This window comes from Dasypus novemcinctus, chromosome 17 (assembly GCF_030445035.2).
Source record: "Dasypus novemcinctus isolate mDasNov1 chromosome 17, mDasNov1.1.hap2, whole genome shotgun sequence".
Lineage (NCBI taxonomy): Eukaryota > Metazoa > Chordata > Mammalia > Cingulata > Dasypodidae > Dasypus > Dasypus novemcinctus.
In genome coordinates, this window is record NC_080689.1 from 19,806,912 (window position 1) to 19,826,052 (window position 19,141).

General features: G+C 37.0%; 1 protein-coding gene across 19 annotated transcripts in view; it reads left to right on the forward strand.

Annotated features, from left to right (window-relative positions):
* BIRC6 (baculoviral IAP repeat containing 6) overlaps positions 1 to 19,141 on the forward strand; it is a 285,301-nt gene that overhangs the window by 218,846 nt on the left and 47,314 nt on the right. For all 19 annotated transcript variants that reach the window (XR_011646085.1, XR_009181110.2, XM_058278359.2 and 16 more), the window contains exon 66: positions 18,065 to 18,275. Coding sequence is in view for 17 of the 19 variants with exons in the window: in XM_058278359.2 (XP_058134342.1) it covers positions 18,065 to 18,275 (211 nt within the window). In the remaining 2 variants the exon portion in view is untranslated. The remainder of the gene's footprint in view (positions 1 to 18,064; positions 18,276 to 19,141) is intronic.

Sequence of the window (19,141 nt, forward strand, 5' to 3'; positions counted from 1 at the left end):
TTATTAGTTGCTACACAGAGTTTCTGGCACATAAGTGCTCATCAGTAAATGTTAGTTCCTTTTATTTAGAACTTTCTTTTAGCAAGGGCATCCTGTGTTGAAAAATCTTTGGTATAGAATAAATTATTCTATCTGTTAAATAATTATATTGGTGGATTTTTGTAAGGGGAAAAGTGTTTGCTTAAATGGAAATTTGTGTAGGTTGCCAATTGTTTTGATTTGTATTGATTTATGAGGGAAATTATTAACATCTGTAACACTTCTAGGATACTATGCTTGATTACCCTGAGTAGTCCTCCCTTCCCATTAGTCACTAGTGTACCTAATGTTTCTATTGCCACTTTCTCCCATTGTGATCCAGTTACAGTAGAAACTTTCTTAACCAAACAACTTCTAACCATACTGCCACATTAACTGTAACTCTCCATTTCCTCCATTCCTTCTAGTAAACAATGAAACATGTGCCCACTAATTAAATTGTAGGCCTTTTAAGAATTAGTTGTGTTTGTTTTTTAAATATATTTATCCCAGTTGTATTGCCTTTATAAAATTAAATAAATTTTATAAAATGGTAATATAAAACTACTAGTCGATGTTTCCCTTACTGAATTTATTTGTGATGGAATTGTTTCTGGTTTATACTAAGTTCATAGTCCTACAGTATAACAACTGCTGAATAAGATTTTATTAATGGACAAATGTGAGCTCACTTAAAATAGCCTTCCCATAATCTCATTTTAATTGCATAGAGTCATGTTTTGCTTTTTAGTGTATAGAATAAAATATTAATTTGTTTGGTTTTTTGCATATAAGTGAGTTTTTCAATGAAAAAAATATTTATATTAATTTATTGTATCTAATGCTTATTTCAGACTATGTATTTTGCTGAAATGTAATTTCTGTAACTTGATCTGCTAAAAGAGAACAATACAGATTAGAGTTGGAAGGATTATAGATAGCTATGAAAGTCAAATTATTAGATCAGTACTGAAATATTGAGCTATCCTTTAAATAAATTAGTTTATCAGGCAAGATATATTTGTTATATGATTATCTTTTTTAAAAATTTATATTCTTTAATTTTATGATTATCTTTTAAGATGTGTACTTTAACCATGTTATTTGTGGGGCCATAAATTGCAAGTAATTTGAATTAAATTTTAGCATTTTAATTACTTGGAGGATTTGTAACAAGGATTTGTAACTTGGAGAAATGATTTAAGTATCTCTACTTTGTTTCAATAGGATGATCTCTGTATTTGAAGTTTAAGGTCCAAAGTAAGAATGTATAGATTCTTGAATTGAAAATTAAATACTGGATGATGGATTTATTTACTTTTCATATTAGCTTTTGAGTCCATTCAAAAGGTGCTGGATACAAATAATAATATTTTATTAGATTGAGTTGAGATTTTTGTTGTTTAGGTGAGTCTTCTATTTTGATTATTGTAGTTCACCAGAGAAATAAAACCAAAACATGCTGAAGAATTAAAAGAAAGAAAACAAGATGGCTTTTTCTTTGTTGTCTTTATTTTCTGTGTAATCTTTTTTTAGGAGGTACCGCAGATTGAACCCAGGACCTTGCATACGGGAAGCAGGTGCTCATACACTTGAGCTACAATCTGTTCCCCTTATGATTAAAATTGCAGAATTAATTATAATGTGCTCATTGCTTTTTTCCTTTGTCTTCTTTTTTCTTTTTAAAGGTACCAGGGGCTGGGAATGAACCCGAGACCTCATATGTGGGGGGCTGGCGCTCAATCACTGAACCATATTGGCTTCCATGGATTTTTCTTTCTTCTCTCATTTGTTTTGCTTGCTGTTTGTTTGTTTGTTTTAAGATTTATTTTATTTATTTCTCTCCCCTTCCCCCCATTGTCTGTTCTGTGCCCATTCACTGTGTGTTCTTCTGCAGCCGCTTGCATTCTTGTCAGGCGGCACCAAAAATCAGTGTCTCCTTTTTGTTGTGTCATCTTGCTGCATCAGCTCTGTGTGTGTGCAGTGCCACTCCTGGTAGGGCTGTGCTTTATTCACGTGGGGTGACTCTCCTTACGGGGCACGCTCTTTGCGCGTGGGGCGTCCCCCAGTGGGGCACCCTTACATGGGCGGGTGCCCCTGCATGGCACGGCACTCCTTGCACTTGGCAGCACTGTGTGGGCCAGCTCACCACACGGGCCAGGAGGCCCTGGGTATCAAACCCTGGACCTTCCATATGGTAGGCAGACACTCTTATCAGTTGAGCCACGTCTACTTCCCTGCTTGCTGTTAGTTTTTATTTTTTTCAGGAGGCACCGGGAATGAAACCCGGGACCTCCCATGTGGGAGGCGGGTGCTCAACAGCTCGAGCCACATCCGCTTCCTGTGTGTTGCTTTTGAGATAGTAAATATAAATCCAGTGAGAAGGTAATTATTTTGAAAATCTCAGTGTTAAAGACTGCCTAAAGTTTTATTTTCCTATACATGTTGTTGGTCTCGTTCCCATATGTATTACTCAGGGTTCTTTGGGGAAACAGAACTGATAGGAGATGTCTATAAATATTAAGAGATTTTATAAAATTGTCTCACACTGTTGGGATGCACAAGTCCAAATTCTGTAGGGCAGGCTGCAAGCCAGGAACTCCAATAAAGGTCCTTGATGCGTTCCCCAGGAGAAGCTGGCTGGCTGAAGTAGAGATGAAAATTCTCTCTCCCTGCTGAAATACTCACTTCTCCTTTTAAGGCCTTCAGCTGATTAGAAGAGAGGCATCTCATTGCTGAAGGCATTCTCCTCAGTTGATTAGAGATGTAATCAGTCACAGATAGAATCAAGTTACTCATCACTTAAGTCCACAAAATGTCCTCACTGGAACAATTAGGCCAGTGCTTGCTTGACCAAACAATGGGGCACCATTACCCGGCCAAGTTGACAAATGAACCTAACAGTCACACCATACTAAATGTTCGTTTCCTATATTTAAGTAAATAGTCAGGATTGTGTAGAAAAAAATGCCTGTGGCACTTCTGCTTTTATGTCCTGTTTTTATTACCAGATCTTGAATGTCTTCTTTTAGTAGATTTTTATTGTTTGTATTCATTGCTTTGTTCTCACTGGCCTTTTCTTTGTGAAAAGCTACATTTTGCCTCCTTGCCTGTTATCTATTAAATTGGAAAAGTTTTATAGTCGTTGATGTTATGCCTAGAGCAAGAAACTTACCCTGGAATTTGTGTAGGAATCTTCTGAAAATAAGCTTCTAAAGGGCTGTCTTAGAAATCATTCTTGTTGGAGCAGGGTTTTGCCATGAATGCAACCCATTGAAAGATACCATCAAAGTGTGGTATAGATGTACACAAGAACAGTCACAAAGAGGTTAAATTACTATTTCAATTATGCCTAAAATGAAAAAGTTTGATTTTTCCTTTTCTTCTTTCTCTTCATCTTTTTTTATAGTGATAGCAGAAGTACCCATTTTCACAGAAAATCTCATCTAGAGAAAAAGAAAATGATTGTGAAACAAATCCCTAGGAAAAATAGCTTTGAACTCTATAGAGAAATACTGATATATTAACTATACTTGTTGCTATTCTTGTATAGTTTTTCAGTGAGCATTTCTATTTTAGTCTGATTTGTGTTTTTTATACTCAAATTTAAATTAGTGTATTTCATAGAATTTTAAATCATCTTCATAAGAATAATAGAAAATAGGAAAAGACATTTGATGGTGCCGTTTATGTATTGTGATTCTGTATTTAGTGGTTGTAACTGTATTTTATTTTATTTTTGAGGTATCGGGCTGGGAATTGAACCCAGGACCTTGTATGTGGGAAGCCAGCACTCAACCACTGAACCATATGAGCTTTCCCTGTGTTGGTATTTTTGTTTTGTTTTTCATTTGCTTTTTTGTTGTTTGTTTTTCCAGGAGGCACTGGGCACTCCCGTGTGGGAGGCAGGTGTTCAACTGCTTGAGACACATTGCTCTCTGTAAATGTTTTTGGGGTTTTTTAAAAGGTTTATTTATTTCCCCTCTTGCAGCTTGTTCCTTTCTTTGCTGTCTCTTTGTGTCCATTCACTGTGCATTTTTTCTGTATCTGCTTGTCTCCCTTTGTTGCATAATCTTACTGTGCCTGCTCTCCGCAGCACACGGGCTGTCAGTTCTCTGTGGCACATGGGCTGTCAGCTCTCCGTGGCGCGTGGGCCGGCTTGCCTTCATAACGAGGCCCTGGGACGGGAGCCCAAATGTTTGAGCCATGGCTGCTTCTTTGTAAATGTATTTTTAAGATTACATGTATATTTAACTAGGCTGACATATTTAATTTGAAGCACAATTTTTGTCTATATAAAGTTTTCATTTATATATACCCATAGAATTTTTTTTTAATAAATAATGTTTTCAGGAGGTTGGGCAGGCTGGGGACTTAAAATAATTTTTCTTTGGATATTAGGGAATCCTGTCATTAGTTTTAGACTATTAATTCCAGTATTGAAATTAAATCTATTTTGTCAAGCAGTTTGCAAAAACATTAAAATCTTAGCTGAATTTATCTCATTTTGGCTTTTAAAAAGTTATTTCTGCAAACATTAAATGGCATCATATATCTTAGACTGAAATACCGAAGTTGCTAAATGTCTTAAAGCAATTAAGAGAAGTGTTCCTTAGCTTACATCGCATCAGGAATAAAGTGTTATCAGATATGCTGTTTTAGTTAACAATAGTGATGAACTTTTTATATTCATGGAGAGCTTCTGTTTCCATTCAGAGAGAAGAAAGGGAACAAAACCAGGAGAAGCTTCATATTGAATATGAGAAATGCTTTCAGTATCTCCTGAAGGGATATGTCTTCTCCATTAGTAATCCCTGGTAGATTTCCATGTATCTATTTGGTATAAATTGATAGCCTTTCCCAGTAATAAGCCAAATTGTAAATGTGTTCCATATTTCTGTTAGAATTATTTTTAGCTTGTATACATGCTGAGTCATGTGTTTTACATTCACACAAAAAAATGCTACTGTTTATAGCTATTTTTCATGAATTTTCTTTCAAACCACTAATTAATCTATTGTTTCTTTTCAGCCATGTGGCGATCTTTTCCCCTTTGAAATGTTGTTGTTCCAGCTCCAGAAAGTGATAATTTTATTTCCCTAGTACTTGTCACCAATTTAAAAATGAGAAAATTTCTTTTATTGGCATAATCATAATATGCACATCTGCTTCTCTAGCTATTGATAATTCTGAGTTATTCTTTGAGGAATTGCATAATTCAGATACCAGGCAAATCTAAGGGCAGAAAGATAGTAACTTCCATTCACTTAGTAGTAAGTTGTAACATTGATTAAACATGCACTGGGCACTTGCAAAGTAAAGGGGGCCACACTTGCATACATAGTGTTACATAACAATGTGTTGTTTCTTTGCTCTTTCATTGTCATTCGGGCATGTTTAATCCTTTAATAACATGAAGTGTGCTCTATAGAGAGGAGCTAAGTTTAAAGACACCTGAGGGTTGTTTGATGAAGCTGTTTATGGTAATTAATAGTGCTAAACAATTCAGGATTAAAACAGTTGATCAGCTGTTTTGTGTTTTTTTAACCAGGGGTGTCTTCCCTAAGGGTTTATTATGTTCATCCATTCCTATTGTTTGCTGACTATTCATACATGTTAAGTGCATGTCCTAAAAAAGAGAACATAAATTAAAATAACTCTCCCTTAGCTTTCCAAATTCCTCTCTTTGGGAGTGGTCAGTTATTTTAAACAAATAAAATGAAGCACAAATAATCCAAAGCCAGGTATAAACAACTGTATTATTCCATACACAATAGGTTCTAGATATGTTAGGTTTTATTTTGAAATAATTTCAAACTTACAGGGCAGTTGCAAAAATAATACAAACCCCATACAGAAGAATTTCAGGATACCCCCCCCTCCAGGTATCCAGATCTACCAATTTTAACATTTTGCCATATTGTTTTTTATCATCTTTCTAACCAGCCATCAACCTATAGATCTTTAGTTAACAGCATCATACTCTTTGAACAATAGTAATGAACACATGTGCATATCCTATGAACAAGAATTTCCATTTGTGTAATCACTTTTAGTATAGTTATCAAATTCAAGAAATTTAACAATGATACAACATTCTGTATTCCAGTTTTTTCTTATGTAGCAATAATGTCCATTAGCGCCTTTCCTCCTCCATTATAAGGTCCCGTCGGTATCGTGTATTGCATTTAATTTTCATTATTTCTTTAACTTCTTTTTTTCTTCCTTTTTAATTGTGGAAACATAAGCAACACAAATTTTCCCATCTCAACCCTTTCCAAGCATACCATTCAGTGAAATTAATCATATTGACAATACTATCAGGGTTCTCTAGGAAAACAGAATCAACAGGAGATATCTGTCAGTAGTATGCAGTTTTGTAGGAGTCTCTCCAATGACCATGGGGATGCACAAGTCCAGGTTCTGCAGACAAGCCGCAAACCAGTTGCTCCTGTGAAAGGCCAGTGAAGGTCTTTGATGAGTTTCCGGAAGACATTGGCTGTCCAAAGACGAGCTGGGAAATTTGTCTGAATGCTGAAATCACTTCCCCTTTTAAGGCATTCAGCTGATTGGATAAAGCATCACTCATTGCCGATGGCAATCTCCCTGATTGATATAGATATAATCAGCTGTCTGTGCAGGAAACTCACTGGTAACTAAAGTCCATAAATTCCTTGTATTATAATCAGCCCAATTCTTGCTTGACCAAACAACTGGACACAGTTACCAGACCAATTTGACACATTAGCCCAACCATCACTGTCCACCCCTTGTCAGTTCAGCAACCATACACATTACCTTAAACCATACTTCATCTCTTAGTAAAAGCAGTAACAGACATGCATATATATACATTTCCATGTACATATACAACCATACTCAAAACAAGGAAGAAAGATTCATGACTATTACAGTCCTCATTTCTGTAACTGGTCCCGTCGTCGAAGTTCATATTTATCATTACATTTCTTCCACTACCTGTTTCATGTTCCCGTTACCCTCAGCAAGTGCTTCAGCTGGCCCTGGTTCTTTGCCTGGTGGGGTAACCCAAACTTTGATTCCTGAAGATTCTGAGCCGTCGTTAGTCCTACTTGGATTGGGTTGTTGCAGTTTTCCATTGACTTTAATCACAGGGCATGGCAGTCCTAGGAGATACCCTAGAGGATCTCCTGTTTTCCAGGCAAACTCTTCTTTACCACCATTAGGTAGAAGCAGTACTATTTCCCCTTGATAGTCAAGATCAATCACCCCAACCAGTACAGTAATTCCCTTATTTGCCTGTTGATTCAGAGGTAAGAGGAGCCCAAAGTGATCAGGTGGCAATCTTAACTTCCAGTTCAATGGAATCATAGTTGTGTTCCCTGGTGGCAGCACTCCCGCTTTGGGACTGTAACTTGTAGACCAACAGCGTTTGAGGTTGCAGGGACAGGAAGCAAAAATTTTCCTAGTGGGTCACTAGGGGTAATAGTGAGTGGTGCCACTCCCATTTCCACCCCTTGATTCTTGGACCCATGAATCTGGTTATGGGAGAAACAGCATCATAGAGTGGATGCTGATTTAGAGCGTACTCAGCCTCCTGGAGAACATTGCCCCAGCCCTGCAGGGTATTACCACCTAGTTCGGGCCATAATTGAATCTTCAAAAGGCCAGTCCACTGTTCTGTTAATCCAAGTGCTTCAGGGTGATGGAAAACATGGTAAGATCAGTGAATTCCATGGGCATGTGCCCATTCCTGCACATCATTTGCTGTGAAATGTGTTTCTTGATCAGAAACAATGCTGTGTGGAATTCCATGGTGGTAGGTAAGATTCAGTAAGTCCACAGATTGTAACTTTGGAAGAAGCCTTGGGTGCAGGAAATGCAAACCCATAGCTGGACTATGTGTCTATTCAAGGTAAAACAATTCTCTGCCCCTTCCATAGTGGAAGTGGTCCAATGTAGTCAACCTGCCACCAAGTAGCAGGCTGGTCACCTTGAGGAATGGTGCCATATTGGGTCATTGCTGCTGGCAGATTGGGCATTTAGCTGTGGCTGTAGCCAGGTCAGCCTAGCTGAGGGGAAGTCCATGTTGCTGAGCCCATTCCATAACCTCCATCCCTACCTCCATGGCCACTTTGTTCTTGAACCCATTAGGCAATGACAGGAGTGGCTGGGGAAAGAGGCTGAGCATTAGCCACAGAGCAGGTCATCTTATCCACTTGATTATTAAAATCTTCCTCTGCTGAAGTCACCCTCTGGTGAGCATTCACTTGGGGCACAAATATTTTCATGTTTTTTGCCCACTTAGAAAGGTCTATCCACTTACCTCTTCCCCAGACTTCTTTGTCACCAATTTTCCGATCAAGTTCCTTCCAAGTCCCTGATCATCCAACCAAACCATTGGCAACAGCCTATGAATCAGTGTACAAATGGACCTCTGTCCATTTCGTCTTTCAAGCAAAACGAATAACCAGGTGCACTGCTCAAAGTTCTGCACACTGGAAGGATTTGCCCTCACTACTATCCTTCAGGGATGTCCCAGAAAAGGGCTGCAGTGCTGCAGCTTTCCACTTTTGGATGGTACTTGCATATCATGCAGAACCATCTATAAACCAGACCCAAGTTTTCTCTTCCTTAGTCAACTGATTATAAGAGACTCCACAAGAGGCCAAAGCTGTGGGCTGGGAAAGAGAAGGTAACATGGCAGGAGTGGTGACTATGGGCATTTGGACTACTTCCTCGTGTAACTTACTTGTGCCTTCAGGACCTGCTCAAGCCCTGTATCATATATACCACTTCTACTTTATTATGGAATGCTGCTGTGTACACCCAACTTTATGGTTTGGTGGGTCAGACAGTACCCACCTTATGATAGGCAACTCAGGCCTTATGGTGACTTGATGGCCTATGGTTAAGCATTCAGTCTCTACTAAGGCCCAGTAGCAGGCCAAAAGCTGTTTCTCAAAAAGAAAGTAGTTATCTGCAGGGGATGGCGGGCTTTGCTCCAAAATCCTAAGGGTCTGTGTTATGTTTGTCCTAGAGGGGCCTGCCAAAGGCTCCAGACAGCATCTCTATTTGCCACTGAAACTTCCAGCACCGTTGGATCTGCTGGATTGTATGGCCCAAGTGGTAGTGCAGCTTGCACAGTAGCCTGGACCTGTTGCAGAACCTACTCTTGTTCTATCAATCAAAACTAGCAGCTTTTCTGGTCACTGGGTAAATGGGCTGGAGTAGCACACCCAAATGAGGAATGTGTTATCTCCAAAATCCGAAGAGACCAACTTAAACGTTGTGCCTCCCATTTGGTCATAGGAGGGGCCAGATGCAATAGCTTATCCTTCACTTTAGAAGGGATGTCTTGACAAGCCCTGTACCACTGGACACCAAAAAATTTCACTGAGGTGGAAGGACCTTGTATTTTACTTGGCTTTATCTGCCATCCTCTCTCACACAAATGCCTTACTAATAAGTCTAGCATCTTTGCTACTTCTTGCTCACTAGGTCCTCTCAACATGATATCATCAATTTAATGGACCACTGTGATGTCTTGTGGGAGGGAGAGGCAATCAAGATCCATGCAGATAATATTATGACATAGGGCTGGAGAGTTGATATACCCCTGAGGGTTCTTCATGTGGAAAATGGCGATAATATTAATACTTTCCTTGGAGGACTGTTGTGAGGATTAAGTTAGCTATACTTTGGGCAGTTCTTAGTTCATGTGCTTCTATTCCATTGTTAGCTGCTATTGTTATCATCATAATCACTATTATTACTTTATTTTTGAGACAGTATTATGTTCAGAAAAGTATCTAGTTCTGATTTTAAAGCATCATTAGTCCTTATGCCTAAACTAGTTTTTTGGGTTTTTGTTTTTTCCTTTTTTTTTTAAGATACTTCAATTACATAAATGTTACAGAAAATATATTGGAGATTCCCATATTCTCTGCTCCCCACACCTACCACATTTTCCCACATTAGCAACATCTTTCATCAATGTGTGTCGTACATTCATTGTTTGGAACATTGCCACTAAGCATGGATTATACTTTACATTGTAATTTACACTTTCTCCCATTCGACTCTGTAGGTTATGGCCAAATATACAATGACCTGTATCTGTCATAATGTCATTCAGGATGATTCCCAAGTCCCTAAAATGTCCCCCATTACACCTGTTTTTCCATCTCCCTAACCCCAGAAAATCCATGGGTCGGTGCCTCCACAACAGTGGTATTTCTTGCATTTCTAGAATCAAAATAAGTCTATAGTAGAATACTAGTAAGATTAGTTTAGTCCATAGTTCGTTTCCCCAATCCTGAGGACTCTGGGATGGTGATGCCTACTCCACTATTAATTGAGGAGGGTTTGATCCCATACATCCAATGCATGGGACTCTCATGCTTGCAGTTGTAGGCACTCTTCAGTTCCTTGGTGTGTTGTTTGTCCATCATCTCCTCCCCATTATCATTAGTCCTTTGTTATTTGAATTCGTTTTCTTGTAATAGAAGATCAACAGAAAAGTTGTGATAGACTACAAGTCTAGAGGTTTCACTTCTCTGTTCTTTTGAGGGGTGGCTTAAGAAATGAACTTGAATTTTAGTACTTTGGTGTATTTTATCAGTGTTATTTTTAAAGTTTTTTTTAGGGAAGCGGCTATGGCGCAAGCAGCTGAGCTCCTATTTACCATATGGAGGACTTGTTTTTGATCCCGTGACCTCCTAGGAAAAAAAATAGAAAAAAGGAGTCCCAGAATTCCCGTGCAGCAAAGCGACACAAGAAAAACAAACAATGGCGCAACCAGATAGGGAAGAAGTAAAATAAAAGTTTTATAGTACTACCAGTTAAAGATTACCAATTACTGTTCTTAATATCATCTATTAATTAATTAGATGTTATTTACATGAAGCCATTTTTATAGGGGGATTACTTCCTGAAAGTTTAGTATCTTTCTTAAGTGAATTCCTGATATTGTAGCCAGAGAAACATTTCCTAGGTTTCTTAGTTGTCTTTTAATTTTAGCAAGTAAGCTGGTTACGCTGTTTATAACTGGGGATTAGTAATCAATGTACCATGATTACCTATATCCTTAAAAACCAAGCAGTGGGAAGCTCATGTTAAGGTGTTTAGAGAATTGCTTTTTCTTTTATTTAAATTTTGCTTTGTCAAATTATCTCCTTTTTCTAGAGATTGAATAGTTTATAAATCAGAATACTTTAGGTTTAATTCTCTGGAGAAATTATCTTTGAATAAGAGCATAATATTGCCATCATCAAAATTCTCACAACAAAGTGAAGTCCAGGACCATGTGGCTTCACAGGTGAATTCTACCAAGCATTTTGAAAAGAATTAACACCAGTCCTGTTTAAACTCTTCCAAAAAAATAAGAGGAGGGAAAATTACCAAACACATTTTATGAAGTCAACATCACTCTTCTACCAAAGCCAGATAAAGACAATACAAGTAAAGAAAATTACAGACCAGTATCTCTACTGAACATATATGCAAAAATTCTCAACAAAATACTTCCAAATTTAATCCAACAGCATATCAAAAGACGTATTTATCATGAACAGTTGGGATTTATTCCTGATACGCAAGGCTGTTTTAACATAACATCAGTCAATATAATACACCACATTAACAATTTTAAAGAAAAAACACATGATCATCTCAATCAACACAGAAAAGGCATTCAACAAAATCCAACTTCCTTTCTTGATAAAAATAATTTGAAAGATATGAATAGAAGGAAAATTCCTCAATATGATAAAAGGCATATATGAAAAACCCACAGCCAACATTGTATTCAATATGGAAAGGTTGAAAGCTTTCCCTCTAAGATAATGAAGAAGACAAGGATGCCCACTATCACCATTGTTATTCAACATTGTACTAGAAGTTCTAGCTAGAGCAGTTAGACAAGGAAAAAAAAATTAAGGCATCCAAGGAGGAAAAGAGGAAGTAAAACTATCACTATTAGTGGATGACATGATCTTATATTTAGAATATTCTGAAATGTATAGAACAAAGCTACTTTAGCTAATAAATGAGTTCAGCAAAATGACAGGATACAAGATCAGCATGCAAAAGTCAGTAAGGTTTCTGTACACTAGTATTGAACAATATGTGGAGGAAATCGGGGTGGGGAGGGAAATCCGTTTACAATAACAACAAAAAGACTCAAATACTTAGGAATTAATTTAAACAAAGAAGTACAGGGCCTATATGCAAAAAAACTACAAAACAATGCTAAAAGAAATCAATAAAGACCTAAACAAATGTAAGACATTCTGTGTTTATGGATTGGAAGACTTAAGTATCGTGAAGATGTCAGTCCTACCTAAAGTGATTTATGGATTCAGTGAAATACCAATCAAAATTCCAGCAGGCTACTTTACAGAAATAGAAAAGGCAATTGCCAAATCCATTTGGAATGGAAATTGCACCTGAATAGCCAAAAGCATTCTGAAAAGAGAGACATGGGAGGGATTTCACTGCCTTACCTTGAAACATTACAAAGTTACAGTGGTCAAAACAGCATGGTACTGGTGTAAAGATTGGCACATCAATCAGTGGAATAGAATTGAGTCAATAAACCCTCACCTCTACAGCCAGTATTCCTCTTTGTCTCTTCTCACATGGCAGAATAAAAAATGACAGCTTCCTTTCTCTATATGTCTCTCTCTAAGCCTCCCTTTATAAAAGCTCCAGTAAGAGAAAGCAGAAACCCAACCTGAGTCATACCTCAGTGACATAGTCCAATGGAAAGGACCCCACACCCACAGAAATGGATTAGTTAAAAAAAAAAAAAAATCCTTTTTTGGGATGCACCAAATTTAAACTGTCACTATATATATGTACATTAGTAAAAAGTTAATATATACACCCAAGGTCTGTATGCATTATTGTTTGAAGCTGTACATCAAAAGAAAAAATGAGAGGCTGTACTAATTTACTTCCAATAAAATGTTGTTTAGATTAGTCCCTACCTCCTTTTTAAAACTGCTTGGTCTTTGCACTAGATTGTGGTTTGAGATTTATGAAATCAATGTATCTTTAATAGCTTTTTTGATAATATAATTAATATACTATAAACTGCCCATTTAATGTGTATAGTTCATTGGTTTTTAGTATGTTTATAGAGTGTTTAACAATTACTATAATTAATTTTAGAGCATTTTCACTACTCCAGAAGGAAACCATATATCCTTTAGCAGTCATTCCTGACCCTCAACCAATTTTTCCACCCCACAGCCCAAGAAAAACTGTAATCTACTTTTCATTATTAGTTTGTTGCTCAAGTTGTTACAGCTTTGGCTTTTGGAATTTGTTTCAAGGTGGGTTCTGGGTCTCCTTTGACACTCTTTCATCCTTTTGTTTTTTAGCACTTTCCTGGTTTCTAGCACTACAGCATGTTCTAGGCTTATCTTATATTTTCCCTGCCCAAACCCTACAATGGGCCATTTATCCATTATGTAGGTAATGAAGGTGAATCTTCATCTTCATTAACATTTTCTAAACAACTGTTGGAATATAGGACATTCTTTATTCCTTTGATTCAGTCAGCTTTTTTTGAGCCTGTATTAGTGTGCACATCTAGCATTTCAATCTCTTGTAGCAAATTTCCACATCTCTTTGAGTGCTTTAAGGGCATACTTCTTAAGCCTACTCCATGGATGCACTTGTGAATATTGATGGTGTACTGCCTGTCATCACGATCTCTGATGGCAGAATGACCTGATGTTTAGAAAGGTGAAAGTCTTGGTTGCAGGACTGGCCCTTGACTGGCATCTGGATACTTGGATTTTTAAACATTCCAGAATCTAAGTGATAAGATTGTTTTATGTGCCTAGGGTGTAAATTCCACTGTGCTAACCTGCCTAGATTATTTGTACAAACAGTGTAATATGTTATGAAACACCTGTTTTCCTTCTGGGAGTTTGGAATTTTGTTAGGCAGAGACTATTTATTTGTTCCAGGTAAAAACCAAGTCTTGAGAGGGCTTTCTGGTACAGAAATACTGTACATATATTGCTGCATTTCACTCCTGGTAAAAGAAGCATATTTTATGTGACTCCTCCCATGTGAGGGAATAAATATTAGATACCTTTCCATGAATTTCTTTTTAAGATTTATTTATTTATTTCTCTCCCCTTCCCCCCCACCCCAGTTGTCTGTTCTCTGTGTCCATTTGCTGCATCATCGTCTTTGTCCACTTCTGTTGTCAGCAGCATGGGAATCTGTGTTTCTTTTTGTTGCCTCATCTTGCTGCGTCAGCTCTCCGTGTGTGCGGTGCCATTCCTGGGCTGGCTGCACTTTCTTTCGCACTGGGCGGCTTTCCTTACAGGGCGCACTCCTTGCGCATGGGTCTCCCCTACACAGGGGCACCCCTGCGTGGCACAGCACATGGGCCAGCTCCACAAGGGTCAAGGAGGCCCGCGGTTTGAACCGTGGACCTCCCATGTGGTAGACGGACACCCTAACCACTGGGCCAAGTCCGCTTCCCTCCATGGATTTCTTCATACTCTATCTGATGTGTCTTTTTTTCCTTGCTGATCCTGTAATAAACTTATAGCCATGAATACAATTTCCTGAGTCCTCTGAGTCCTAGCAGTTCATTGAATGTGTGGGGTGGTCCTGAAATACTTGACACAGGGACTTTTTACTCTCCATTTAAAATTTTTGATTACATTAGAAAATTGATACTATTATATAAAGGTTTATGGCTAACCTATAGTATAACTTTGCTGCATCTTTTGTAAAACCTCTGACCCACATATTTTTGTTGTTGTTGTTGTTTTTTCTTTTGACCCACCTATTTTTAATTGACATCCTTATTCTGTTCAATGTTCTCATTTAAATATAATTCCCATTTATTGTTTCACTTTATTTCATAAAGTTTTATACATTTTTTTGGATTTGCTATTGTAAATATTATTTTTTCTGTTACTTTTTTCAATTATTTGCTACATAAATTTAACAGTATTTATATATATTAATTTTATATCCACAAACTTTCTAAACTCTTGTTTTAGTTCTAATAGTTTTTCCATGGATTCTCCTGATTTTCAAGTAGAGAATCAATTTTCTGAAAGTAACAATTCTCTTTTCCCACTTCTTAGTTTAATTTTGTGGGTTTTTTAAAAATACTCTTTCTGTCTGGAATCACTCTACCCACCTACTTGTCATGATTTGTATTTGTAAAACAGAATATAAAGAATTTGTGGTAGTGCTAAACAAGAGAACTTCCTGCAGTGATGGAAACTTTCTGTATATCTATGTGCCATCCAATATGGCAGACACCAACCACATGTGGCTATTGAACACTTGAAATGCATCTAGTGCAACTGAAGAAATTAATTTTTAATGTTTTCACATTTTACTTAAATTGTCATGTGGGTGACTATCATATTGGATAACTTAGGAAGCATCCTAATATAATGGAAAAAGCTGTGGAGTTAGATGTACTTAGGTGTCAGTATTGGTCTTGCCATGAATTAAATGTTTGGACATACCTCACAATCTTAGCTTTTCAAACACACAATGGAGATAGTAACACCTAGTCCATAAAACAATGTACACAGAAATAGAAAAAGGATTAGTGAAGCTGATGTGACTCAAGCAGTTGAGCACCCGCCGACTACATGGGAGGTACTGGATTCAGTTCCCAGTGCGTCCTTGAGAAGAGGAGCAAGACAGTGAGCTGGTACAACAAGATGATGCAACAGTACGATGTAAGAAGTAAGACACAAAAGAAACGCAACAAAGCAGAGAGCTGAGGTGGCTCAAGCGATTGAGCACTTCTCTCCCACATGTGAGGTCCCAGGTTCGGTTCCTGGTGCCTCCTAAAGAAAAGACGAGCAGATACAGAGCACACAGCAAATGGACACAGAGAGCAGACAGCAAGCACAAACAAAAGAGGGGGGTTTAATAAAATAAATCTTAAAAAGGATTAGACTGATATACTCAAACTAGTAGACCTAATAAAGGAGTGAAAGGAGAATGATGGCCAAAAGAGACTATATAAAAGAGGCCTTATTGGGAATGTTTTTGTAAGAATAATCAATTTAATATATTACTCATGTATGTAAAATTAATTTTTGGAAATTCATTTTTTCTTCTAAATATCCCTACATAGTTCACCAGCCATAAAAAATATATAAATACAGTATTTGCATGTGTTTATACATAGTAAATGCCATGTATATGTATTGTTTCGCAACTTGCTATGTCACTTAAAGTTAGATATTGGAGATAGGTCTACTTTTTAATTTATTTTTATTTTATTTATTTTCCACCTTACCCCCCAGTTGTTTGTGCTTGCTGTCTGTTCATTATGTGCTTGTCTTCTTTTTAGGAAGCACCAGGAAGCAAATAGGGACCTCCCGTGGGGGAGGGAGGTGACCAGTGGCTTGAGCCACCTCCACTTCATGCTCTGTGTGTGTCTCCTGTTTCCTTGTTGTGTCTTCGTTGCGTCAGCTCATTGTGCCAACTCTTTGTGCTAGCCTGTTGCCTCAGCTCACTATGGTGCTCATCCTCTTTAGGAGGCAAACCCAGCACCTCCCATATGGTAGGCAGGTACCAAACTGCTTCAGCCACATGCGCTTCTCTACCTTATTTTTTTGAACCGCTGCATAGCATAGAATTGTTTGGAAAAGTCATTGTTTATTTGGCCCTTTAATTTATTACTCTTAGGTTGTTTCCAACTTTCATTATAGAATAAATATTGCATTGAAATTCCTTGTTTATAGGGTATATAGTAACAAGTGGAATTGATTATGGATATTTTAAATTTTAGTAGATAATACCAATTTATACTTCTGTGTGTGAGTCTAGCTTCCCCCTATCCTCACAGTTATTGATCCTTTGTTTTGTACCTATTGGTAAGTATCTTGTTGATTTAATTTGGCATTTGCTGAGTATTATACTATACTATGCTACACGTTAAATTATAGCAATTAGGACGTTATGACATTAGATAATGGGTTAAAAGAGAAACTGAATATATACAGATATGTATGGAAATTTTGCACTTGCTAAAGATGGGGGGTAAAAATTCAAATAAGTGAGGAAAGAATGGGTAGCCATAACTTCCCATCCATAGCCCCTGTATCGTCATTAATTCTTTTTTCCTTTACATCATTACCACAGAAATTTCTAGGTGATGCCTCATTCTCACATATAGTTCTGTGGCCAGTAATGCAGCTCCAACTGCCAGCTCATACTCCCCCAGGTTTTCCTTGTTTTACTTTTCTATATCGCATTTAGAGCACTTAATAGCAGTTGAGAGAAAATGTACTAATTTGCACATTTCCCCTACCTAGAATATAATCTACATGAAGGGAGGGATTCTTGTTTTCTTTACTGCTTTATTCCCAGCCTGTACAAGAGGAGGTATTGAGTAAATATTTATGGAATGGCTATTCAATAACTGGTGATGGAAAAAGTTCTTTTGTGTCTGATTCACAAAAGTATATTCTCAGTGGAGTAAAGCCACAAACCAAACAAAATGATTTATAAAGGTCTAGATATAAGCAATATATATTGTTACTGTAGGGGACCCATTCTTAGTGCTTGTGATTTTGATAATTTCATTTGACTTGTAGCTAGTAATTACAAGTTAGTAATTTTCTTTGCTGACAAGAAAATTGATGTATTGAATTAAACTTTTGATAAACTGTGATCATATAACTACATGTGTTGTGTAACATAATGACTTTATCATTTCAATTTAATTTAAGAAAATACAATACATTTTCACTTAATACTAATGTGCTTACTGCCACAGTGTATTATCCAGGTTATTTAGTCATGTTTGTATGCAGTATAACTAGATAGTTATTTAATTATATTTCTCATTCTCCCCACAACTCTGTGTCTTACTCATTTTTTGTCACCCCAAACTACCTGTTATTATACCTTGCACATTGGTGCTTCATAAGTATCTGTGTTAGTCCATTTACCAACCAGCCAGTTGATCCTAAGATCCGGGTAGAAGCTACATTGTTGTAGAATTACTTTTATATTGCACATGTTCTTATTTTTCCCCCCCTTCCCCTTACAGTTCTAGACATGGCAAGACATGTGCCACTCTATCGGGCTCTGCTGGAATTGCTCCGGGCCATTGCTTCTTGTACGTCCATGGTGCCCCTATTGTTGCCTCTTTCTACAGAGAATGGTGAAGAGGAAGAAGAACAGTCAGAATCTCAAACTTCTGTTGGTACATTATTAGCCAAAATGAAGACCTGTGTGGATACTTACACCAACCGTTTAAGGTACTATATATGCTATATTCATTTCTCGCAATCTTGCCTCTAACAGTATTTTTTAAATAGCTCTGTGGGTTTTTAAAAAATTGATATACACTAAAGACATACACAAGCAATATGTAAACCTACAAAAAAAATTATATACCCATTCCCAGAAACCTTTATTCACATGGATTCTCAGATATCTACTTAAGCAGATTTTCTTAAATGTTGTCACATTGCCCATTATGTAGGTAGATGCTAGTTTAGACAATAATGTCAAAGACCTTTTTCAGTGTCAAATATATATCTTTGTCATTTTGTTTATAGATGTTGTATTTCACATAAACATTTAATAACAGATATTTAGTTTATTATTTATTATTTCCAGTTTACGATAACCTCATAAACACATTTTAGGGGACTGGTAGAAATCTCTGTAGGGTAGATTCATGGAAGTAGAATTTTGGAGTTTATGAATTATATCTGTTTCAGTTTGAAACATATCATTATTTCATTCTGTAATCCTTTAAAAGTCAAAAGATTGGGTATTTATTTTTTAATAACAATAAAGTTGAATATCTTCACAGAATATATTTTTAAATTAATTTTCGTTTTATTAGGTTTATACCTCACTATATTCAGGTGATGAGTTCTGTTATCAAAACTCTTTTTAAGTAACTTAGAAAAGTATTTCTCTTTAGCAGAATCTATTCAGTGGTTACCAGTTTTCATTAAAGATCAAATTATCAGGCCTAATTCTGATCTTTAAGGTCTTTACTTTTGGTTAGTACTGCCAACAGAAGTTTATTGTTTGGTCAGTGGTAATTTGAGTCAATTAATGTTCTTTACCATTTTTCATTATATTTGCTCTGTCACTTCTCACTTATTTT